The sequence below is a fragment of the Micropterus salmoides genome, unplaced genomic scaffold, assembly GCF_014851395.1.
Source record: "Micropterus salmoides isolate LMB-PRFRI ecotype aquatic unplaced genomic scaffold, ASM1485139v1 Ms_hic_scaffold_10, whole genome shotgun sequence".
In the NCBI taxonomy this organism is placed as follows: Eukaryota; Metazoa; Chordata; class Actinopteri; order Centrarchiformes; family Centrarchidae; genus Micropterus; species Micropterus salmoides.
This window is the reverse complement of record NW_024040041.1, coordinates 1,421,549-1,448,509: the sequence shown is the minus strand read 5'-3', so window position 1 is coordinate 1,448,509 and position 26,961 is coordinate 1,421,549. Positions and strand designations below refer to the sequence as shown.

The following is a 26,961-nucleotide window of genomic DNA, read 5'->3' as shown; positions in this document are numbered from 1 at the left end:
TACAATTAACTTAGCATCATTAGCACCATATGAATGCATTCCAACACACATCCATTAGCATACAACAACCAAAATCTCCATCTATAGCAAACATTCCCACAAAATATACATAAAATATAATCCTGCTATTCTTTATTAACAAAACTTACAGAAGGTGGTGTCGTTGGCACAAACAAAAAGCAGATGTCGGTGGACGAACCTCACCACATGTGGCTCATTAAGAACTAAAACAAAATGGCTGACTTCCTGTCACTTCCTGAAAACTGACTTAGTAAAACACATTTCAAAATAAAATTAGCTCAAAACTACATAAATTGTCCATACTCCAATAAAATTAAGGGCAGAACAAAAGCTATTTGCCGGATTTTGTAAATGCCACCTGCTCACATATTAATTACCTTGTGGCCACAAAATACTACGTTGTTCCCATATTTTTATTTGAATTTTATTATTTTCATTCAGTGAGTCTTCAGGGGCTCAATAGATTAGCACTCCCCTCGCCAGACATTACAACTGACTGACACTACTGTCACTTTACGTTTGTGTTACTTTGTTACATTGTCGTTGTGTATATTGTAATATTTAAAAATGCATATAATATATAAAATAACTGTTTTACATTCACCCCATTGTCGGTTTGGTTTGTTTGATGATACAATAATGACAAGGTGGATACAATTATAATGCTGTATTTTATAGAAGTCCAATAGAAAACAATATTTACATAATGGGTATTTCAGCTTATTCTGCTGGGGCCTGTAGTCTGGAAGATAAAGCGGGAACTCAGTGTTGCTGCAGTGGCAGGGATTGTCCTTTTAAAACACAGTAGAGAGCAGTCATTATTTGAAGGCATCACAGTTCAGCATCAGTTTTTTCATCATTAATAAATAAACAGGTTAAATTTCTCAGTCATCCACTTGAGTTTGCTTTCTGCTGTGCTATAATGAAGCGCATATTACTACAGCTAATATACGCTAGCCAGCTAGCTTATTACAATCTTTGCCACTATCATTACACAGCAAACCAAGTTACAGTGCACCACAAAAGAAGAGCATCTAGCCAGTTATAAACTGTTACTATCAGGGTAAAACCCAACAACAAACCTAGCTCGCTAACAAATCCACATAGCTGCCGAGTTAAATTGTGGCTTACCTGTCCAGAAGTTGTAAGGCTAGCTGCACATCACTCTTGTCACCCCCTTGGAAACTTGTTCTCTCTTTTCTTCAACAGTCTTCAATAGCTTTGCATATTGGGTGGTGTAAATTGATCTGGGGGACAGCTGTCAGTCACACTGTAGCTCTAATACCTGTCCATGAACTCGAAGAGGACGGCCTGTTTTTAGCGCTTTCTCCTGATTTGATGTGGGAATAAGTGGATACGGGACACCAGGAAAATGACATGTTTACTACAGTGGAGGGACTCAGAGACCCATGTTACTGATCAAACATCAAACTCTATTTCAGTGGTTGCTGTCAAAATGTAGAGCTATTTAACACTTATTTTAACAAAAAACACTTACAGCCCTTTAAAACATTTTCAATGTTGACAGACACCTGATGGTGTTATTTTATAGATTCATCACTGATTTGTTAGTATGGTAATTTAAATGCACAAAATATTCATCAACTGGGAAAACTTTTAACAAGCAGTGAGTAAATTCATTAGTGAAAAGCAGACTTCTCTGTCTGACATTTATAGCAAACTAATTTAGTTTTAAGTTAAATCACGGGCTTAGAATTTTGATGGGACGTGTCCATACCAATATCCAGCAACTACTGAATTGTTCCTAGGATTAATTCTGATGAAAATAATTAAATGTATTTGGTACACAATTGGATCACAGCTCTCGTTCTCTCCAACCAGTCCAAGGCATTGTTAAGTTTAGAAAGATTATGTCCTCCCCCCTCATGCCTCACAGTGGTTTGGTACGCTGCCCACCTTTTTCAGACCCTCAGAGACTTAATTTATAAAAAGCAACTAGCAACAAATCTAGTGAGTTACACAAAAGCCTGTTATATTGTAGGCTAATGTATTAATTCACTTGCTTCATTTTTATTATAGTAGTATAGTAGTATTATAATAGAAAGGACTCATGTCACTCCATTACTCAGTGACCTCCACTGGCTCCCCGTGGCCTCCAGAATCAAATTCAAGTCACTAATGCTGCATACAGAGTGACCACTGGGTCTGCACCCATCTATCTAAACTCCATAATACAAACGAATGCCGCCTGGCTCTGCCATCACTTCACACAAAGCAATCCCAGTCCCGGCTATTCTCATCTGTGACACCATGATAGTGGAACGAGCTACCACACGCCGTCAGAGCAGGGGCGTCCCTCTCTAACTTCAAGAAGCTCTTGAAAACTCATCTCTTCCGAGAACACTTCCTCTTATAACACCTCTAACTCCTAACATCTAACATGCACTTCCTGTGCTCTTCTTCTTCTATCCCCTACAATGATCTTGTATTGATTGCACTCTTTTGTTTTGATTGCACTTTTTGTTAACTCTTACTTCCTTCCCTAGGTATCTACCCCATTGATGTGATATGAACTATGAGCTCTTACTAGTATTTATTGCTGCTCTTACTAGTATGTATTGTCAGTTGTAGATCTGTAGTTGATGCTCTGTTGATGCTTGTATGTTGTTCCTCAAATGTAAGTCGCTTTGGATAAAAGCGTCTGCCAAATGAGTAAATGCAAATGTAAATCAGCACTAAGACTGACACTAAATTAAAATCCAGGCTTTAAATTTACCGATTAGAAACCTTTGTGTGATGATAGATAAACCATCCATGTTTTATGCCTTGCCTTTATATTCGATTGCCTGAAATCAGCAGCTGGAAGCAAGGTTTAACAGTGCCTACAAAAAGTATACTTTTACTTCCAAGGTGGATGTAAAATGAAATTATTATGTGAATTATAAAATCTACAAGGTGCGATAGGTCTATATTATCTTTGGAGATCTGGACATTACAAATGTTCCTCATTTTCCTGTACAAAACTATTTAAGTTCTGGACTAACTGGACTCCATGAGATGCTCAGTCATTTGGAAATGTTCATCCATCACCTGACTTTTTTTTGCGGGGTTGCATGGATTGTTCCTTCATCTTCATAGTGGAGGTTCTAGAAACAGCTATATTCATACCACAATCAAATGAATCCCCTCGATTACACACAGATGAGCCACTAAAATCCACTGGCGGCAGCAGTGATGATTTCATTGTGTCCTATTAATACTTTTAAAAACATGTAATTGTAATTTAGATTTGTAATGAACTTAGATCAATTCATAAAGATCTGTTTTCACATTGACATTGGGTAGTTTTCTGTTCATCACTGTCAAAAACCCACATTAATTATACACTGATTCAAATTAAAAACAATAAAATTACAAGGGGTGAATAATTTTTTATAGGCACTGTAAACATTGTAAACTTGGCCTTACCATTTGCATATGGGTTGACAGTCTTCTTATTTGTCATTACACGGGCTGTTGCATTGTTGACCTACAGCAGATAAATAGAGGTCCATGAGTTATAATACATTAGTAGTAAGTGCTATACTTGAGTAAATCTGCATGCATAGTTTCCAAATGTTGTAAACAAAGAAAGCAGGACACTATCATGGCAAACACCCATATCATTTGTGTGTTTTTGAAATTGCATTCAGAAACATCAAAAAACATCCAAAACATATCAGTTTTCTTTCTCATTTGCATATTTCCTATCTTGTGTTTTCCAGCATGCGTTCCCCAATTATAGTGACATTTCACTAACGTACAGACAGTAAAGTAAAGAAACAACAGATGCACTGGGCAAAATTAATTTTTGTAAATGTATAGATGCATGCGGTGGGGAGGAGAGGGAGGAGAAAAGAACAACAAAGAAAATGTCATTGGGGGACGGGATAACAGAATATGTTAGGAGCATTATGCAACATCATGTCAACCTTAAAATGTGAGACCTTTTGTGACGAAAGCAACACAAAGCATTCACATTTATACAACAGCCTCTCTAATTCCTTGCAAGAATAATTAAGTTTAAAAAAACAACCAAAGAAAATAAATGTACTCAAATAAACCAACCAAGTCAATCATTCAACCAATCAGTTCATTCCAAATTCAACAGCTAACAGAGTAAATTAAAATAATTGTGCATTGTCTTTCAAAATAAAGTAAAATAAATCACTAAAAAGGTTTCCAACAATCTCAGATTGATGTGCAAACAAATTCATATCTCAGTCAATATCACTCGCACACGCAGCTTCATGAGAACACTTAGTGAATGGACACGCACACCGACACGCAAGAAAATATCAACTCAACCACAATTCAAAAAGAAATGTTGTGTGAGTTTTAGCGTTGCAAACGTTCCATAGAGAGAGGAAGAGAGAGAGAGGAAATGCTGGCACAATAGCTTGCTCACCCACACTTACCATTCCCAAACTTTTGCCCCCGCCCACTTGTTAGTGTACTGTTACCGTTGTAACTGTGTTGGATGGGGCCCTAAACAAGCTACCATTAGAAGGATGGTGGGGGAGGAGGGGATGAGAAAGGAATAAGTAGCAACTTACTTAGATGGCCAAGAAAACTTTGCAATCATTGCACTGCACAAACTCTCTCTTGCAGCTGCTCTCTCTCTCTACAAGCAGCTAGCTGGTTTCTTAAAGCATAACTCTGAACATTTTGTATGGATAAGCTTTCTTCTTACGTTATACTGACTGATTTGGACCAAAAACGTCTCATTTGCTTCACTATGAAAATAACTACATACTGGCTCAGCTGTCAAAGAGAGTCCTATAGAAGCAGCCCAACACTCTGAATGCACCTCAAGGAACATGCCCCCACCAATGCACACCCTTGCTCTGTTTCAAGACAGGGCTATAGTTATTTTTCTTTTTCAGCGGAAGAGCTCATCTGTACCTTTTTGACTGGCAGCTCGAGATGACAGGAAGATTATGTACAGTAGTCTAGACATTCCGGGTGTGGTCAGTTCGATCCAAGAGCATTCCATTTGAAATGTGTTGTGTGTCTACACCCCTTGCTCTAACATGTTTGTAATGATTCAAACACAGATGACATATTAATACCAGGTGGAAATGGGTTTGAAATGTACAAACAGCCTGAGATCAGCATTCAGACTAACCATGTAAATGGGAAACAAGTGTTCCAGTTTGTTCCTGTTAGAGAGGGTAAAGACCAGAGAGTTGGTAGATGATTAGGATGAATTTTAGAGGAGCAGGAGTGTCAGGAAGAGGAATGATCAAATCAGAAAAGGGGCGAAGGACAAGAGGAACACAGATACCAGTAATTAATTGATGTGGGGGATCTATAATACAAAAGGGATAAGCACCATGGCGAGTGAATTGTGCTTCTATATTTGGAGAATGTGATCAGCCTTTGTTTCAGTTCAATTATTCATAATAACAACAACAATAACTTCTATATAGAGAGAGTGCCTTTGTGAGATTATAATGGGAGTATGGAGTGGTTTGAGGGCCTTAATGTAGACAGCCATGAAAGAGTGACTCTGAAGAAGCTTTGTGCATTTGGTGGTGTCATAGCTGGGAAGGAAAGGAAAGCTAAACAAATATGGTACTAGGCCTTACAGTAAACCTTGAAAATTAATAAGTTACTTGCTATGTATACACAAGTCCATTTAAGGAATAAGGGCTATGAGCTTCCAGTGCTGCAAGATTAATTTTGTGGTGTTGATGGGATGGATGGGAGACAGATTAAGTAGATAAGCACAGGTCCAGCATGTAGGAAATTAATGAGAAAGCTGGGACGAGCCACTCTCATTACATGGTGATGATATCTTTGGATGACTTCAGGGAATTGAAGACACAAAGTGGAGGTAAAGATGTGTCTAAGTCAACAGTTGCCAAGTGTCAACAGTAGTGTTGATTGGGGTAGTTACTCAAAAAAGGTAATGGATTACACATTACTAGTTACTTTTTTTTTAAAGTAATGCCTTACTTTACTAGATTCCTCACTGCTGAAAGAAACTAGTTACGCTACTACTTACATTACTTTTGGATTACTGCGTAATATCACCTGTGATGCACAATAGCAATACAGTTACACCTCATATATGCTCAGATCAGCACAATTCCTTATTTTAATGAGGACATACACAGGCCTTTTATGCTCTTTAATACAAAGCTGACAACAAAGTTGTGAACATCAGCCCAACATTTGTCAAGAGAAGAACAAGGCTAGCGTGCAGTAGCCTACTAAAATGCTAAAAACTTAATTTGGACATTTCATTGTAAACATTTATTTCTTTTTTCTGTGAGAGGGAAGAATTTAGAAAGTTGCATGGTACTGTGGAGAGCCCCCAGCTGCAGTATTGCATGGATCATGTGTAATATTCATCCAGCCAGAGGGAACGATCACGAACCGTTCACAGCGCGTTGGTCGTACTAACGACACAACCCGTACCGGAGAGGGAGTGGGGCGGTGGAGCGTACAGGGCCAGGAGATCGCGGAGCAACCAGCTGGATGAAGTCAGACGCTCCACATGATCCATGATGATAGAGAAATTTAGAGATGAATATCGATAATGCAAGCTGTCAATATTTTAGAGACCCCCCCAAAATATCACAAATCATGCTTTTCCCCCTAGCTCCCCTGTAGTTCACACCCTGGGCAGGAGATTAATTTTTCTCTCCTCCCGTTATGCAGATAGTCCAAGAACCAGTTCGCAAGTCACGCGATGATTTTGTTATTAGTAACTGTAATGTGATTACTGAGGTTATCAACAGTAATGCATTACATTACTGCGTTACAGACAAAAGTAATCTGATTACAGTAACGCATTACTTTGTAACGGGTTACCCCGTTGAATCTTGTGAACCAGGGCATGTGAGTGGAGTGCAGGGAGCACCAGCGGGAGCATCACCTTATCACCTTAACCCATTAACGCCTGAATTTCTTTTACAATAAAAAAATAATCTGTGTTTTCATTTGCTTTCAAGCTGATGTTAAATTAAGTGAAGATTGTTAATTTGTCTTTAGAACATAGAAAATATATAAATTCAGGTATGTGTAGGTATGATGCAAATTAGCGACAACAATCATAAACGAGAAACCAGGGCTTGCAAAAGGTTCCTAGGTAAATATCGAATATGCACAAACAGGCATTGGGGGAATCCATGTGCTATCTTGGCTTGCAGTCTGCAAGGAAGAGGTATGATGCGAATTTGCGACAATCGGCGTCAAGGGGTTAACTCCATTCTTCTCCAATTTTTGTAGCGGATGGAACAGATCGGTCTTTGAGCTAGGAGCAGAAATTCTAACTGCTTGGCTCCGCTTACATGTTCTGTTGTGGTATAGATGTTTTTGTACCCGTGTTCACAGGGTTGTTCAGAAAATAAAATGGAGAGTAAGGGGAGGGAGAAGACACAGGGGAGAGGTAGACATGGTCCCTGTTGTGCTGTTTAAAAAGCAGCTAGATAAATCTGGCTGAAGTTTCTTCCTCACTTGAAGGGGTTCAAGTATCTCCTATCCTTGTTAATGACGGAATCTAAGATGGAGCACACAATCAACTGATGGAAAATGCAGATGGCCATAGCAGATTTCTTCATTTACCACTCAGTATACATCCAGCACCTCACCTATGGTCATAAGCTTTGGGCAATGACCGAGAGAAGGAGCTTACTTTGCAGGTGGCTTACCCTTAGACATAAAGTGAGGAACTCGGCAGGGAGTTCGGAGTAGAGCGGCTTCTCATCTGCATCAGAAGAAGCTAGTTGAGGTAGTTGGGGTTCTGATTAGGATTCCGTCTGGTCTATTCCTACCTGTTTAGGTATTCTGGGGAGGTCCAACTGGTCACAAAAAAAGAGTTCCACCAGAAAATAAGGAAGGAGCAGGCAGACTACTGCTTCTCACACTCACAGGCCCTGCAAGAGTTGCAAGCTGCCATAATATTTCAACTTTGTCGAATTCACTTGCTCGCTATTCATCAACTGATCCAGCATGTTCTGCAAAGGAGAAGACCCGGAACCCCTGGAGAAGGTGACCTTGCTTAGCTTGCTGCCAGTGTGACCCAGATAAGTGATTTATGGATGGATTGATGGTGGAGACTTGCTGTGGTGCCAGGGTATTATAGCGTTAGTCAGGGTACAATCATAGAAAATAACCATATTATACCCTAAAATATGGTCCACAGTTGGAATGTGGATTATATGGACTAATTAACATAATTGTGATATTAAACTTAGGTCAAAAATGGACAAAGCTGGTGTTCCTCTAAATGGACACAAGGCATTGAAATCATTTTTAAGTATTATCATTATTATTATATTATTATATATCCAGGTGTCATCAAATTACAAAGTTCTTCTTCTGTTGATGATTAAGCTAGATTTGAGGACTTTTTCTGGGGGAAAGCTCCTTTCTCTTCTTATATGAGAACACCTTTCCTTTTGAACATTTATGGCGAAACTCCAAAGTAACATTTGCACCTTCTTAAACACAAACGTCTGTCTATAATGCTGGGTAGTGTGGATTTTTACCATGAAACCTTTTGCAGGCTAAATTTCCTTGACAGTGCAAAAAGGAACAAAAAAGGAAACAAAACAACCAAAGTTCTTTACATACAATAATGTGGGACTAGTTATAGGTCGACATTTATTTGTGTTTACATTAATAAAACTACACAAGGAAAGGGAAATAATGAGGCTTGGATGATTTGACAGTTTGATGTCAAGAGAAAGATGTCAAGGTGGGATTTGGTGGTCAAACACTCATACACATATATACAAACAAACATACACACCCAAAGAGGAAAAGGAGGACAGGGAAAAGGAAGAAGTCCTAAGAAATATTTCAGAATATGCACCTCTATTTTACGGCCTTCCACCACAGTGCCGTGTAATTTCTCCCTGGCCCTATCGGCGTCCACGCTGTGCTCGAACGTTACGAATCCAAAACCCTGGATACAGAACAGAAAGAGGCAAGAAAAACATTAACATTATTTTTTTTTTTAACATATAGCCTACTCAACATTGCAATTAACAGTGACTTGTGTTAACAGGACAACAGCACATGACACAATTTTCTGCTGCAACTTCAGTATTCAATGTTAACAAATATCCAATAATATTACACAGGTCTGAAAAAAGCGAATTTACTAATGACGGGAAAATAAACCTTCGCAAAGCCCTTCCCCCTTACGTACTGTTGCTATGCCTATCAAGCTTTCCATTCTAGCATGGCACATATTAAGTTGCAATTAAGTATTATAATTAATACAATTTAGAATAAGCAAGTGTAGTGGACCAGCCAGTGTATTGTTTTTGATTATTCTATATCAAAAGGGAGATTCCGAATTGTCTTTGCTGAAAAGGGGGTGGGGGGGTTGGGATATCAACCCTCAACAGACAGCTGTAAAGTACATAGTAAGATATGTGAAACTGATAAGAAAGACAGACACCAGAGGAGGACGCTGCCCCGAATTCTTTTGTGTGGAAAAATATTGTCTCCTTATAAACTTGCCTATTACCTTGTTTAATTAAAGAATCTTTAAGTTACTTAGTAGGTCTCTCCATTTGAGTAGTTATATTACCATGTTGTTGTTGAAAAGAAGAATCCATAAAGAAGTTAATTTTGCAGTGCTCTTTAATTTACAGCAATGATCACTGACATTCCTTTAATTTGTCTCTTAACTAATACTTTGTTCCAGCACCTTTATATACTCTCTTAGAAATTATATGATACAGAAATATTATCATGTGTTAAATAACCAATTTTCCTAGCTCCTGAGCAAATGATTGTTTTAAAGAAATAATCAAGTTATCTCAGTCCCCTCATGGAACCAGAGCTCCCCCCAGAGGACAAATTAAGTATTACATGTCATTGTTTTAATGCTTCTCCCGCTGTTTTAATGTATCACTCTGTATTTTATTGTGTATAATTTGATGCCATGTTTGTGTAACTTGCTTATATTCTCTAAGTAAGAATATTTAACAGCCACTATTATCCAGGAAATGTTGAGTTAAGTTTCTTTCATCCTGAAATCCTGAAAATGTGTTTAACTGGTAACCATTCTAATCGTTACAGTGATTACTTAATAGTTTCCTTTTAATCAAATGCTTAAAACTCAGAACGGTATAACTGTTTGACATTTAAGGCTTGATTGTGGGAAGGTATTTGATTGAAATACACGCAAATAGACTTTAAAATAGACATTAAAGTTAACGGACAGCCTCTCTCAGGAGACCGGAAACAAAGCCTCACGGGACACGCCCAAGAAAACAAAACTCAGCGCAAGACATGCACCTCTTCTCTCATCTCTTGTCTCTTGTCTCTTCGCTCTTGCTCTTTGCCCTGCATGCTTACGGAGTGTGCTCCGTCTCCCAGCAACGCCCTAAGGAGTTCGGCCTGGCCTTGCCGCGAAGATTTCTTTGTTCTTTTCAAGCCACACACGCGAAGTCCCGCTCCCTTTCGTGGAAGTTATCTTTTTCTTTTTGTTTGTTTGTTACGAGTTATCAGACCGCAACTTTGAAGTCAGGAACAACCAAGTTCCCTTTTTAAACATTATTTCCGTCGAATTAACTTCCACTGCTCCCACCAGAGTTCGTACCCAAACACGTGGTACCGTTACGCCAGCAGTGATCCAGAGGACATCAAACCAACGAACCAAGCCAGGCTTACGGCCTATAACTGCAAGTTTTCTTCAACCACAATCCGCCTAGGATGGACCTCCAGGACAAAACCTGCTAGTAAAAAGCTGGTTCTGGCAACCCAGCCGCTGAAACTGGACGCCTGAAAACCATCCGGCTGAGAAACAACAAGCAGTAAGGCTAAAACAAGTTACATTCCGTGGTCGAGATGATGTCCATTATTAGCTTTAATCCTTAGCCTTTATCTGTAATTCTTAGCTGTTAGTTTAATCCTTTAACTAAAACTCCTGGCCAGATTTAACTGAGTTATGACCATAACTTGCATTTATTGGTTCTCCTGCCACTTTAGACTCAAATCTTTTCCACAATAGGCATCATTCTCATTGTTTGCATTCTGTCTGTTTAGTCATTGTTTATTTCTTTGATGTATATTTAACCACATTTATTTCACCTTAGTTAGGTAATAAATTTCACCGTAATCACAGGAACTGTGTGTGTGTATTGTTTGACTCCAGGTCACTGTAACGGAAGATTTATATCTTCGATATGAGATTGATTACATTGATTTAAGATAATTAAGCAATTACTACTAACTGATCACTAGGAAATAATTGTATAATTATTAAGCTATACTCAAGGTTCCTAAAGCCTTGGGTGGACAGCAAATCTTTAGGTAGTGCCCCAAAACAATGAGAGTTTTATGAATTAATATTTCCGTATATTAATATTGATAATTTTATTAACAGTAGACTGTAGGTACACTACACAAGGTTCTTCTTTTTAGTAAGTGAACATCAGTTTAGAAGTCTGAAATTTAACTTTGGAAGTTGTGACAAAAAAATCTAATTGGGCCCCCTCTGCGCAGCTGTTGTCACCACATCTCTAGGACCTAACTGTCCCATTAAAAGCTTAACATAACTAATTAAAGGCTTACAACTGTCTTGCTTCTTGTAGTTCAATACTAGTACTAGCACAATATTTACTGCTTAGTCCCTACTGTGCGGGACGGATGAAACACAACAATATACATTTAAATATTTTATGTTACTCTTGTTTTTATTTAGAAAGCTTGAGACTGCCCTTCTTAATACGTAATTGCAAACTCATTATGTCCTTTTTCTTAATAAAAAAAATAGTATAAATATAACTAACTAACTAGAATATTCAACAGCTAATGCGTGTTTGGATTAGAAATTGACTGCCCTTTTTACATACATCTGCAGCCTGTTTTCCTGGTCTACTGTGAAGACCCTGTTATTTGGCTGTGAGTATCATGGTGGTCCAGCCTGCAGTCTGGTGGAACCCCTCCCGCCGTATCTAAATAAGGTAGCATGACTACGTCCTGACAGTGACTTCTGACGATTATACTTCACTAGTTTCTAAACTGTAAAACTTTGACAATTAAAACTTCAGGATGTGTTAAAGTACTAAATAATCTTTCATGTGATCATGAATGGCACATGGAACATTAAACACAACTCGTCATTCAAAGAAAAAATTATCGCTTGTGTGAATTTACTTTCCATTATTGAAAACAGCTTCTTTCGTATAACTCCGGGAAAGTGTGACGTATCCACCTGACTTTTCCCGGTTCTGTTAAGTACTGTGCACTGTATGTGCTGAGGTAGTTTGGCATATCAGACTTGTATGGGCTCCGAGAAAATCGCTGTGTTTCATTCGTCCCGGCTCTCCCCTATGCAGTTCACTATTTGATGCAAGATTAAAAGCCACCGTAAAAATGTCCCTAAGGTAATCTTTTACAGTCTCAATGTATTTTTATACTAATATTAACTACCTATAGATTAATTCATTCATTTAACAGCCATAATTAAATCTAAATGAATGTATCAAACTGGATTATTTTAATATTGTCTGTAAATTACATGTAGGCTGAGGTAATCTACTCACTGTTTCCAACTGTCCAGCATCCAGTACAAACAGAAGGTTGTTTTTATTTTATTTCAAAATGATCATTATGTGAAAAAAATTATTTGTTTGAATTTCTGTCATTAATAAATATTTCATTTTCTTTTTTTGTTATGATAAAAAGAGCAAGAGAGAGAAATCCCCACAGACTCCCTGGAGTGATGCTAACTGTCATGTCATTAACACCGTGTTGCTCCCCTTCTTCACTGGGACAGGGAGGCTACAGTTATGGGGAGACTGGGGTGCTGCTGACTCATCTTTTGTTAGTCTGCTAAAAGGGGCAGGGACAATGATTTAATATGAATATCTTGCAAAATTTTTCCCTGCACTGATTAGATGTTGATGAAATGTAGGCTAACACTAGTCTGCAGCTAGCTAGCTTATTTCACTGTGGCCATTAACCCAACAGGTAGACTAAAGGCTGCCCCCCTTTCTTGGTGAAAAACTGGGTTACAGAGTGACATCCTTTGTCTTTCCTCTCTTTCCTTTTTTGTAAACCAGATTTTGGTTTACTATGCAACATTGTTAACACTGTATTTCTGGAACATCTACTAACTGCAACTAAACACTGTCACTGATACAGCGTGCTAAGGCAGGACCAAACCATTTCATGCAGATACAGGGGGGTGGTCAGTCAATATGGAGGTTTTGGTCAGTGGAGATATTTAACTTCTATTGCCAAAAACAAAGAGATCATTAATTGTATTATTATATTTTAAATACTCAGTGATGAGGGTTTATATAAATATAATTTGATATTAGTTTTTACCCATCTTTTGGGGCTCCTGTCAGTCAGGGGCCCATGGAATTGTCCTAATTTTTCCCCCCTATATGGGAACCCTGCCGGGTCTTAAATATGCACCTGAGACACCATACATGACAGCCAGATAAAAGACTGGCTAAAGCTGTATATTCCAGGCAAAACCCCCTTAGTTTAGGTAGAGTTCTTAGAGTGTAACACACAAAATAATATAGGTAAGTAATTATGTACTCCATGTCATTATAAGTAATGCGAGGTTACTACTGCAGGTAATAGAGCTGTATAGATGTACACTTCGTTGTGTTCAGAAATCCAAAGCTTGACAGGCCTGCAATCCCTTATTATGGTTGTGGGGTGGTGATGGAGTGTCACGAGGTCTCAACTATGACTATGCTGGGAGTGTCGGTATGTGGTTGTCTGTGTTTTTCTGTTGCTCGACCTCTCTTTCTACCCTTGCAGTTTGACAGGAGGCGTGACTGGTGGGGAAGCATGGGGATGGCTCACTCACCTGTCTGGCAGACTGATTAGCACACCTGATCCATATTATGTCGTCCTGTGCTGCTTCATAAGCCCTGCAGTTCTCCTCAGCCTTCGCTGGATTGTTATGTCGTATAGCTCTGGAGAGGTCGCCTTCCCTCATGCCCATACCTGCCTGTTTTGTCTGGAGGAGCATACCCTGCCTGCCGCCGAGCCTGCCACCGAGCCTGCCACCAAGCTGAATCACTCACTCCCACCTTGTCTTGCTTGCCTCGCAATAAAGTTTGTGAAAAGGCCTCCCGTCTTTGTCTGCTTTTGGGTTCTGGTTAAACCACTTCTGACAGTACAATCCAGCCACTATGGACCCAGCAGACTTAGACGCGGTCAAACATGCAGTTACAGCGCAAGAATACACCCTCGGACAGCACAGTCATTCTCTCAGGGAGATCATGGATGGACTACGACAACTCACCATCAACGTCACAGAGCTACAAACTCAGCTGACTGTGGCTCCAGCGGCTCCTCAAGATCCTGCACCACCAGCGGCACCGATCGCACTGCCAGATCGGGAACCGTGGGTTCCTACGCCAGAACGGTATGAGGGGATCTTGGGACATTGTCAACCGTTTCTAATGCAGTGTGATTTGGTTTTCGAACAACAGCCCCGCACCTACGCTGTGGACAGATCCAGGATTGCTTTTGTTATTGGGCTGTTAAAGGGAGACGCTCTGCAATGGGCCTCAGCAGTATGGGAGAAGCAGTCCACACCTACCTCTTCCTACGCCACCTTCTGCTCTGAGCTACGCAAGGTTTTCGACCATCCGATGAGGGGCCCTGATGCTTCCATGAGGTTGCTTTCTCTTCGCCAGGGGTTCCGGAGCGTGGCTGAGTTCGCTGTGGAATTCCGCACGCTGGCAGAGGGGAGTGGCTGGAACGCGGTGGCTCTCCAAGCAGCTTTTTCCAAGGGTCTGAGTGATGCCATAAAGGATGAATTAATTTCCTATCCTGAACCTGTTGATTTAGATGCTTTAATCTCTATTTCTATTCGCATTGACAATCGACTCCGGGAGCGGAGGAGGTCTCGACACCCACGACAGGGGAGTGACGTCACCCAGTACCGGCGCTTCCGGTTTCCAGAAACCGTTCGCCCATCAGGAGCTACCAGCTCTGATTACCGCCGTGCTTCCCCACCTAGAGAGGAACCCATGCAGCTAGGCCGCCAGCGTCTGGACCCTGTGGAACGCCGCGTCTCTAATCGGTGTTGTCTGTATTGTGGCCAGTTTGGACACTTCCTGGTTTCCTGCCCTGTCAATCCTTCAAACAGGCAAGCTCGCTAGGTGGGAGGAGAATCCTAGCGAGTAGAGCAGCGACCCCTCTTTCTCCTCATCCTCGCACTCAACTCCACGCCACCCTCACTTACCAAGGTCAGTCTAACAGTCTTTTAGCTCTTATCGATTCTGGAGCAGATGAGAGTTTCCTAGATGAGGTGTTGGTAGAGCAGTTAAAGATCCCCACTGTACTGCTAGATAAGCCACTTGAAGCTAACGCCCTTGATGGTAGGTTATTGGCCCAGGTTGTTGCCCGTACTTGCCCAGTTAGACTGCAATTATCAGGTAACCATATCGAACAGATTAGTTTCTTTGTTATTAGTTCCCCCTCGGTGCCACTGGTCCTGGGTAATCCCTGGTTAGTCTGCCATAACCCTAACATTGACTGGCCCACCTCTAGGATCATTAGTTGGAGCACTGCCTGTCATGCTAGCTGTTTATCTTCTGCCACACCCGAGTCTGTTTCCCGTCGGGTGACGGGTTCTGTAGAACCAGACTTATCTAATGTTCCTCTGGATTATCATGACCTTCAGTTGGTTTTCAGCAAACAACAAGCCCTGTCTTTGCCACCTCACCGGCCTTACGACTGCTCTATTGAGCTGTTGCCTGGTTCTCCGTTCCCTGGGAGTCGTCTCTACAGCTTGTCTAAGCCCGAACGCGAGACAATGGAGGCCTACATAAAGGATTCGCTGGCGGCTGGCATTATTTGTCACTCCTCATCACCCCTGGGGGCAGGGTTCTTCTTTGTGGGAAAAAAGGATGGCACCCTCAGGCCCTGCATTGATTTCAGAGGTCTCAATAACATTACGGTAAAAAACAAATACCCATTACCTCTCATGACCTCTGCTTTTGACTCTCTCCAGGGGGCGGTCATTTTCTCCAAGCTGGACCTACGCAATGCCTATCACCTGGTTCGCATTAGAGAGGGAGACGAATGGAAGACTGCCTTTAACACTCCCCTTGGGCACTTTGAGTATCTGGTTATGCCGTTTGGGCTTACCAACGCCCCCGCAGTCTTCCAGGGCATGGTTAATGACATCCTCAGAGATATGCTTGACAGATTTGTGTTTGTTTATCTCGACGATATTTTGATCTTTTCCAGAGATCCAGCTGAGCACGTTCACCACGTTCGCCAGGTATTGCAACGCCTTTTGGAGAATCGCCTGTTTGTAAAAGCGGAGAAGTGCGAGTTTCATACCCCTACGGTCTCTTTTCTGGGCAATATAATCTCTCAAGGTGAGATAAGGATGGATCCGTGCAAGGTGAGAGCAGTGGTCGAATGGCCTGTACCAGAGAACAGGAAACAGCTACAGAGGTTTTTGGGATTTGCTAACTTTTACCGGAGGTTTATTCGCAATTACAGCCGCGTAGCTGCCCCCTTGACTGGTCTTACCTCTACCTCCCGAACCTTCCAGTGGTCACCGAAGGCTAGTGCAGCCTTTTCAGATTTAAAGAAGCGGTTCACTGAAGCACCCATTTTGGTCCAGCCTGACACCACAAAACAGTTTGTTGTTGAAGTTGATGCTTCCGGGGTCGGCATTGGTGCCGTGCTGTCCCAGCGGGCTTCCGATGACAAGATGCATCCCTGTGCTTTTTTCTCCCGTCGTTTCTCTCCTCCAGAAAGGAACTATGATGTGGGTGACCGGGAGCTGTTGGCAGTCAAACTGGCACTGGAGGAATGGCGGCACTGGCTGGAGGGAGCGGAGCGTCCATTCGTGGTGTGGACCGACCACAAGAACTTGGAGTATATCCGTTCAGCCAAGCGACTAAATTCCCGTCAGGCCAGGTGGGCGTTGTTTTTTGGTCGTTTCCATTTCACACTGACTTACAGACCTGGTTCACGCAACATCAAACCTGACGCACTGTCCCGAGCATTCAGCAGGGATGAGGACTTTTCTGCCACTCTGGACACTATGATCCCCAGCGCCTGTGTGGTCGGCGCCATCACCTGGGGGATTGAAGAGGAGGTCAAGGCGGCTCTACATGAACATCCTGATCCAGGTAACGGCCCTCCTGGCAGTCTCTTTGTACCTTCTCCTATGAGATCTGCAGTGTTGCTATGGGCTCATTCATCTAGACTCACAGGTCATCCTGGAGTCTCCCGCTCTCTGGTCTTCCTTCGCAGAAGGTTCTGGTGGCCCACCATGGAGGCGGATACTCGGGCGTTTGTGGCTGCCTGTCCTGTGTGTGCCCAGAACAAGGGGTCTAACCAGCCCGCCGCCGGTCTCCTGCGACCACTACCCATTCCTCGTCGTCCTTGGTCGCACCTGGCTCTGGACTTTGTGACCGGGTTACCTCCATCTGAGGGTCAGACGACCATCCTCACAGTGGTCGACAGATTCAGCAAGTTTGTACATTTAATCCCACTTCCTAAATTACCTTCTGCTAAAGAGATGGCGGAGGTCCTCGTCAAGCAAGTGTTCCGCATTCACGGACTTCCTCTGGATATTGTGTCTGACCGTGGTCCGCAGTTTATCTCCGCTGTTTGGAAGGAGTTTTGCTCTGCTCTGGGGGCATCTGTCAGCTTATCTTCCGGGTACCACCCTCAAACTAACGGCCAAGCGGAGCGAGCCAATCAGAAGATGGAGGTAACGCTGCGCTGCATGGTTTCCAATAATCCCACCAAGTGGGCTTCTCAAGTGTCATGGGTCGAGTACGCTCACAACACTCTGCCAACTACTGCTACAGGTATGTCGCCGTTCCAGTGTCTCTACGGATATCAGCCACCTCTGTTTCCTTCCCAGGAGAAGGACATAGCAGTTCCCTCGGTCCAGGCTCATATCCGGCGGTGTCACCGGACGTGGCACCGGGCCCGCTCCAAGCTGCTAAGGACCTCAGCCCAGTACCAGCATCAGGCCAATCGTCATCGGGTCCCTGCCCCCAAATACTCTAGGGGTGATAAGGTATGGCTGTCTACCAAGGACTTACCGTTGAAGACTGAGTCGCGCAAGCTTTCTCCTAGGTTTCTCGGGCCCTTTGTAGTAGAAAGAATCATAAACCCCATGGTGGTCAGGCTAAAGCTGCCCCGCTCCATGAAGGTGCACCCCTCATTCCATGTGTCCCGACTCAAGCCTGTTGCCTTCAGTCCGTTGCTCCCACCGCCACCTCCGGCTCCCCCACCCCAATTCATCGATGGTGAGCAGGTGTTTACTGTTCACCGCCTGCTGGACTCCCGCCGCCGTGGCCGTGGTACTCAATACTTAGTGGACTGGGAGGGTTACGGCCCGGAGGAGAGGAGCTGGATTCCTCGCGTTCAAATCCTGGATGCTACTCTGGTCAAAGACTTTCATCGTCGGTACCCTGAAAAACCTGGTGGCCCGCCTGGAGGCGGCCGTCGGACGGGGGGTACTGTCACGAGGTCTCAACTATGACTATGCTGGGAGTGTCGGTATGTGGTTGTCTGTGTTTTTCTGTTGCTCGACCTCTCTTTCTACCCTTGCAGTTTGACAGGAGGCGTGACTGGTGGGGAAGCATGGGGATGGCTCACTCACCTGTCTGGCAGACTGATTAGCACACCTGATCCATATCATGTCGTCCTGTGCTGCTTCATAAGCCCTGCAGTTCTCCTCAGCCTTCGCTGGATTGTTATGTCGTATAGCTCTGGAGAGGTCGCCTTCCCTCATGCCCATACCTGCCTGTTTTGTCTGGAGGAGCATACCCTGCCTGCCGCCGAGCCTGCCACCGAGCCTGCCACCGAGCCTGCCACCAAGCTGAATCACTCACTCCCACCTTGTCTTGCTTGCCTCGCAATAAAGTTTGTGAAAAGGCCTCCCGTCTTTGTCTGCTTTTGGGTTCTGGTTAAACCACTTCTGACATGGAGCAGACACATGCCTTTGGTGTGAGAGACCCAGGTTCAATCCCCCACTGTGACACATCCACCAATTTGTCCCTGAGTAAGAAACTTAACCCCTAGTTGCTCCAGTGGTGTGCGACCTCTCAAAGCAATTGTAGCAAAAGCAATTAGAAGTTGCTTTGGATAAAAGCATCAGCTAAATGAATAAATGTTATGGTTGTTTGGCCTATCGCTGTTTGGGGGAAGGGTTTAGTGAATGTTCAAATGAATTCAAATAGAACATCAATTAATGTTAAAAATGTAGTTAGTAAGTTATAAAAGGAAAACAAAGCAAAGATACCTTAATGGTAACACTGGAATATTTACAGGACTGTTTCAGAACTATTAGTTACTGGAAATGAAGCCTTCCTCTGTTTTCTCTCAGCTCTGTCCTGATAAAATCAGACCTCGAGGGTTAATGACATTCCTCACTATTATAGTGCTGCTTTTATAGCAGGGGTTTATGACAATTACATACGATGTAGTTAGACATAAAGCCAATCCCATCTGACACTGGGCCCATGTTTGTTTCCTGTATAAAACTAATTCTTTTTAACTGGCTACATAACATACACTCACTGTCAACTTTATTAGGTACACCTTGCTAGTACTGGGTTGGACCCACTTTTGCCTTCAGAACTGCCTTAGTTCTTCGTAGCATACTTTCAACAAGGTGTTGGAAACATTCCTCCGAGACTTTGGTCCATATTGACATGATAGCATCCCGTAGTTGCTGCAGATTTGTCGGCTGCACATCCATGAAGTGAATCTCGCTTTCCACCACATCTATTGGACAGAAATATGGTGACTGTGGAGGCCACTGGAATACAGTGAAATCACTGTCATGTTCAAAAAAGCAGTTTGAGCTTTCATCTGAGCTTTGTGACATGGTGCATTGTCCTACTGGAAGCAGCCATCAGAAGATGGGTACATTGTGGTCATAAAGGGATGGACATGGTCAGCAACAACACTCAGATAGGCTGTCGTGTTCAAACAATGCTCAATCTCTACTAAGGGTCCCAAAGTGTGCCAAGAAAATATCCCCCACGCCTTTATACCACCACCACCAGCCTGAACTGTTGATACAAGGCAGGATGGATCCATGCTTTCATGGTGACCCTACTTTCTAAATGTCGCAGCTGAAATCAAGACTGTCAGACCAGGCAATTTTGGTGAGCCTGTGCGAATTTTAGCATCAGTTTCCTGTTCTTAGCTGATAGGAGTAGCACCCGGTGTTGTCTTCTGCTGCTGTAACCCATCTGCTTCAAGGTTTGATGCGTAGTGCGTTCAAAGTTGGTATTCTGCATACCTTAGTTGTAACAACTGGATATTTCCTCTTCTTCAGACCATTCTCTGTAAACCCTACAGATGGTTGTGTGTGAAAATCCAAAGTTTATCGGCAGTTTCTGAAAAACTCAGACCAGCCCGTGTGGCACCAACAACCATGCCACGTTCAAAGTCACTTTAATCACCCTTTTTCCACATTATGATGCTCGATTTGAACTTCAGGAAGTTGTCTTGACCACGTCTACATGCCTAAATGCATTGAGTTGATGTGTTAACGAGCAATTGAACAGGTGTACCTAATAAAGTGGCCGGTCAGTGCATGTAACTAACTTAAGTTTTATAACTTGGCCTGAATCCACGTCTGAAAAACAAGGCACTTCACTTACTTATTTGAACCCAAACCATGATCTTTTCCTTAACATGACCAAGTACTTTTGGTACCTAAACCAAACAACAACGTGTTTATTTTGAAAGTCTAACCGATGTGCATATTCTTTATTGCTAGCTTGACCATGGAGCTTTGCACATACAAAAACACTACAAGGTTACCCAGTGCTTTAAAAAGCAGTTCTGAAAATGTAATATATATGATGAAGAGGGTTGATCTCATACTGCAGCCCTGTTTCACCCCATGTCAACTGTGAGAAGAAATTTGTTCTTTTGATACCAATTTTAATTGCACATCTGCTATTTAAATACATTGTTTTGATTCATACGTTTTACGCCCTATAGCACTCTCTAATAATATATAAAAGAGCCCCTCATAATATGAAATCATCTTTCGAATTTTTACTTCCTTTTGCCAATGGGCTCTAACCTCACTTAGAAATGAAGCACACGCCTTTTTTCTCTGTTGCTTGGAACAGCCACTTTTCTGCTTCTTATGTGAAGACACCGTGTCGGGATGTAGCCCTGTCTGCTCAAGTGATGCAAGGCAGGGTAGTTAACTCTACATTATCTCGGACCTTCCGCTGTTTGCTTTGTAACTTTCAATTGAGATTTATTGTCCTTTTACAGATACGCAGGTACATAGCTTCTCCACCTCTCAGTCACTGTTACTAACGTGACCCCCGTAATATACAATCCTAGAGCCCGACCGATATCATTAGCCAATATGAGCTATCAGCTCCCATAATGCGTTTTCTTCAGCACTGAGAACCACACGTCCAGTGAGGCCCGCAAGTTAGAGGGCTGCGCCTATACTCATAGTATCAGGAGTTACAATACATAACTACCGTTCTACTTCAAATAGGCATCACCCTCTAAGGCTATCGCTATTGGGTTAGAGGCGAAGCAGGATGAGTCAATGCCACCACACACTCAGGCTGCTGTGCAGATGTCGTCCACTGTCATTCCACCAGAGGAAGAGACACCTCTCGTGGAGTGCGCCCTGATGCCATGCAGGGGAGATTCATTGTGAAATAGCCTCGTATTGACAGTGAGACAGACGCTGCGCTGACAGGGGAAGCCCCTTGGACTGTTTCTTGTAGTTCATGAACAAGGCGACAGAGGAGGTGGGATGTAGCTCCTCAGACCCATGGGAGGGAGGAAAGAAGCCTGAGAGGATAACCACTCTCAACCTAAAAGAGCTGGTGATGCTCTTAGGCATAAATGCAGGATTAGGGTGCAGGACAGCCAAGCTGTCGTCACCCTGGATCCTGAGACATGAAGGGGCCACAGAGAGGGTAGCCAGATCGCTGACCCTCATGGTTGACGTGAGAGCCACGAGCAAGGCGAGCCTGGCCGAAAGGAACTTCAGGTCAGTCATCTCCAAAGGCTCAAAAGGGGCTTTGGTGAGGGCGCGTAAAACCAGCACCAAATCCCACTGTGGAGCCGCAGTGGGATAGCGACAGCAGCTGCTGAAGGCAGGGAAACCAGGATGCGCAGACTGCCCACCACCTAAGAGAGGCAGGTCCCTCCCCAGCCTATCAGGGAGGCGTCTGAAGACCAGCAGCTGTTTTAGGGGGAGGGAGGAGGCACACTGGCCTGTGCCCTTGGCAGATCAGACTGTTCATCCATCTATCCATTGAGCAAGACACGAGACACTCCAAGTAGCGCTCTGAAAGCAGCCGTACCTACTGATGAGGCGCCCTGGTGGCCATGAGGAGAAGCTACTCCACTGCTCCTGCCGCCGTCGCAGGTGGGTGGGGGGGGTTCTTGCATGTGTGCTCATGCAAGCCAGTGTGGGGCGTGTGTGTAATGCTATGTCCGCACGAAGTGTAATTATCGCTACTGTGGGCTCATTCAGACAAAGGGACTGCGTCGGTGAAGTCGTGATTACGCGTGGTTACGCGTGGTCTCTGCTGGGGGGAATGTGCGTAATGTGTGGAGCAGCAAAGCAGACAATGTGTGTCCTGTCCACACGAACCATAACGTTCGCTTTTGTAGGCTCATATGACACAGCCTGCCTTCTGTGCCTCACACAGTGTGGGGAATGTGTGCTTGGTGTGGCTGAGTTGGCTGAGACAGGCACAGACAGCATTTATTCAACATCTTCCACACAAGGAGCAACAAGGTTTTCACACACAGTCCCGACCCATAGCATACCTGTCGCTTGCTCTGAGCGACGAGTGTCAGGCCAGTAGCAAGCAATTAAGTTTTTAGATGTGGTTAGCCGCAGCTAATGGCAGCAACGTGGTCACATGGGGTCTCACTGGTCAGCTGATCCACGGGCAGACCGCGTGTTAGCTTCATGTTGGGCTCCTGTTAGCTTCAATTTAGCATCCTTCTAGCTCAATGTTAGCCTGACGTTAGCATCATATTAGCTCAACAATTTTCTGGCCAGACCTGAAAGAATCTTAATCGTAATAATTAGCAAACTAAATGTACACTGAACAAAACTTTTGTTTTTGCCCCCATTCATCATGAGCTGAACTCAAAGATCTAAGACTTTCTCTATGTACCCAAAAGGCCTATTTCTCTCAAATATTGTTCACAAATCTGTCAAAATCTGTGTTAGTCAGTACTTCTCTTTTGCTGAGATAATCCATCCACCTCATAGGTGTGGCATATCAAGATGCTGATCAGACAGCATGGGTTTTGCACATTTGTGCCTTAGGCTGGCCACAAAAAAAATATAATTTTGTTCAGTGTACATTCACTGAATGAAAATTATGAAAAGAAAACACATTTTTCACAAGAATTGTTATGAAAATGCATTTTAATGCTGTATTATATATATAAAATACTGCATTTTGCACTGAGAATTTTCACAGAAAGAAACTTAGACAGACAAGTGACGTGGACGCAGGCCAATAGAAAGAATATGCAAAATATCTACGTAGGCATCTCACTATTTTATAGCTGGTATTGTGAAACTAATACGTTTTATCTTGTGGACCGATGTAGCTGTTAGGGGTGTGACACTTAAAGACACTTAACCCACCAGACGAAATGAGATTCGAGACTGGGTTCACGAGATCGAGACCAGACAAGACGATGCTTTAACACTATTAAAAAAATCTTTATATGAAAATTTTGAGCATTAAACACTGCATTATGATGAATTGTCTCCACCAGTTTAGGGCAATTAAAAAAAATAAAATCAGGTGGCAGGTGACAATTCAATCTCCATAGTCTAACTATAACAGAATATAATGCAGGGCAGCTCTCAGTCATTCTGTGCTGCTTTCAGACCTGTTTCTCCTGTAGATCAACTTTTCTCTAATGTAATATGTAAAATGTAATATCATCCCTGCTGAGTCTTGATTTAGTCACCTCAATGATAAATTATTAAATTTTTATTTATTTATAAACTCCTGAACATTAATAGCTCCTATGTTTCGGGAGCTTTTCTGCATCAAAACTTTCTGCACATTTAAAATTTCTCCCACATATGACGTGTTCTCTGACATGTCCACAAAAAAGGAAGAATATTACCAGACTAACGTCATCATTTGATGAGAAGTCTACCTGCCCTGACGCAGTTTGGGACTGCATGTTGCATGTGAAACCGAAAATAAATGAAGCACTTTTTATCAGGCAGAAATCTCACCACATATCCACACATGTTAACTTCAGCAGCTCAGATAAGTAGAAGTGCAGCTCACAGTTCCAAACAGAGCAAGGCTGGCTTCAGTTTGTAAATGTTAATGTTGCAAAACTCTATCAGCTACATTACCACTCGTCACAGTTGTCTGGACTCACAGCGCGAGCGGGTTACGCCACTGTCAATCAGATGGGCGGAGTTGATTCGCTCCGTAAGTCTATCTATTCAGTTTATACATTTGTATTTCACTGCATGAGGAAATTAATCTGTGGCTTGACAGCATGTGAAAAATGTAATTTGCGTGAGTCTCGCGAGACAGCTTTTTAACTGACGAGAAATAACGATGAACTGCTGCTCCTCAGAGCTAACGCCGTTTACATTCCACCTCAGGCCTGTGTTAGTGAGGCGTTACTACACCTGGCGTGGAGAGGCCTGCGGACACTCACAAACTACAGGTGACCATCACCCAACACTGCTGGTACTCAAAGACAAGCGTTGAATGGTTTTTATACTATAGGTTTGAGAACCCCACAGTCACACCTCTCCCCCGCTCCAACATCATCTTCAAACAATCACCTTCCCTTACTGCCATTCTGTCAACCTGCTAACCCCTCACCTGCTTCCAGAGGCAGAAGATCAGGAAGGCTCCTGGCCCTGACGGTGTGTCACCATCCTGCCTGAAAATCTGCACAGACCAGCTGGCCCCCATCTTCACACTGATCTTCAACAGATCACTGGGGCTGTGTGAAGTTCCCTCCTGCTCCACAACGCTCCACAATCATCCCCAAAAAACCCTCTATCTCTGGATTAAATGACTACAGGCCTGTAGCCCGGTCCACATGAAGGACATTACAGGCCCCCTGCAGTTTGCCTAACAGGTCAGTGGATGATGCAGTCAACTTGGGACTGCATCACATCCTGCAACACCTCGACTCTCCAGGGATATATGCAAGGATCCTGTTCGTGAACTTCAGCTCGGCGTTCAACACCATCATCCTGGACATCCTCAGCACCAAACTCACCCAGCTCACTGTGCTAGCCTCCACCTGTCATTGGATCACAGACTTCCTGACTGACAGGAGGTGAGGCTGGGCAACATCACATCAAGCACTGGACTATTAGCACTGGCACCCCCCAGGGTCTATGCTCTCCCCCCTGCTCTTCTCCCTCTACACCAACGACTGCACCTCTAGAGATACATCTATTCAATTTCAATTCAATTTTATTTATATAGTGCCAAATCACAACAACAGTTATCTCACAGCGCTTTTCATAAAAGAGCAGGTCTAGACCGTACTCTATGATGCTATTTACAGAAGCCCAACAGTTCCCACCAAGAGCAAGCACTAGGCGACAGAGGCAAGGAAAAACTTCCTTTTAAGAGGCAGAAACCTTGAGCAGAACCATGGCTCAGGGTGGGCGGCCATCTGCCTCGACCGGTTGGGGGTGAAGGAGAGAGAGAGAGAGAGAGAAAGAGAGAGAGAGAGGGGGGGGGATGTAAGGAGAGAGAGAGGGGAGGGAGGCAGCCTACACAATATACACACAGAGGTACAGACAGTGAAGGTGATGTTGCTATAGACTAAATGAAAAATGGTACAGATATTTATAATAGTGTTAATGGTAACAATCGTAATGTTAATGATTATAATAACAATAATAACAATAACTGACTAGCAACAATAGTCGTTGCAGCAGAGGGTGTCGAGCAGGAACACGGGGACACATCTGTCAAACCCCTGGTCATCCGCCCCATCCACGACGGTGATGAATTGGCCTTCAGACAGGAGGTTGATCAGCTGGCTCTCTGGTGCGGTCAGAACAACCTGGAGCTTAACACGCTCAAAACTGTGGAGATGACCGTGGACTTCAGGAGGAGCCCCCCCTCTCTGCCCCCCATCACCATACTCAACAACCCTGTGTCTGCTGTGGAATCCTTCAGGTTTCTGGGATCCACTATATCCCAGGACCTGAAGTGGGAGCCCAACACTGACACCATCATCAAGAAGGCCCAGCAGAGGATGTACTTCCTGCGCCAGCTCAGGAAGCTCTACCTGCTTAAGGACCTGTTGATCCACTTTTACACAGCCATCATCCAGTCTGTCCTCTGCACGTCCATCACTGTCTGGTTTGGATGTGCCAGCAAAAAGGACAGGAGCAGACTACAACGGGCAGTCAGGACTGCAGAAAAAAATCATCGGTGCCAAACTGCCCTCCATTCAGGACTTAAACATTTCCAGAGTCAGGAAACGGGCAGGAAACATCCCTGCAGATCCATCTCACCAGAACAGGAAGTTGTTGCAACTTTAGTGTACATGCTAAATTCTGCACCAACATTGTGCCAATATTCACTCAAAGTCATAGCGCCACCTACTGGTAACAGGAAGTGTCAAGTTTAACTCTGGGATGTACTACTCCAAGCAGGTTGGCCACAACCACCTCAAAACAGTCTGAGAAAAGCCTTAAGACATTGATGATGCTATGTTGTGAAGCTTAGGTGAGATATAAACCATTTAGACTTCTAATATGTGTATTTCTGCTTTCAGGTTGGTTATCTCAATAGCTGGCCTTCCTGATGTAGTATAGTGTACAATATGAAGTTTGGTTTACTATAAATAACTATAAATGAGCTGCTGATGTCAGTAAATATTCTGTCGTCCGGATTGCACTTTGAGGGTCCTGTGTCCCCCTGCTCTTGTGAATTTAGATTCCAATGTTCAACTTGCAAAGTTTAA

At 43.3% G+C, this 26,961-nt stretch overlaps 1 protein-coding gene across 3 annotated transcripts in view; it reads right to left on the bottom strand.

The window, feature by feature from the left end:
* Positions 1-26,961, bottom strand: part of rbfox1 (RNA binding fox-1 homolog 1) — a 276,075-nt gene that overhangs the window by 116,369 nt on the left and 132,745 nt on the right. For all 3 annotated transcript variants that reach the window (XR_005447445.1, XM_038739155.1, XM_038739164.1), the window contains exons 5-6: positions 8,849-8,941; positions 3,451-3,511 (exon numbers count right to left, since the gene is read on the bottom strand). Coding sequence is in view for 2 of the 3 variants with exons in the window: in XM_038739155.1 (XP_038595083.1) it covers positions 3,451-3,511; positions 8,849-8,941 (154 nt within the window). In the remaining variant the exon portion in view is untranslated. The remainder of the gene's footprint in view (positions 1-3,450; positions 3,512-8,848; positions 8,942-26,961) is intronic.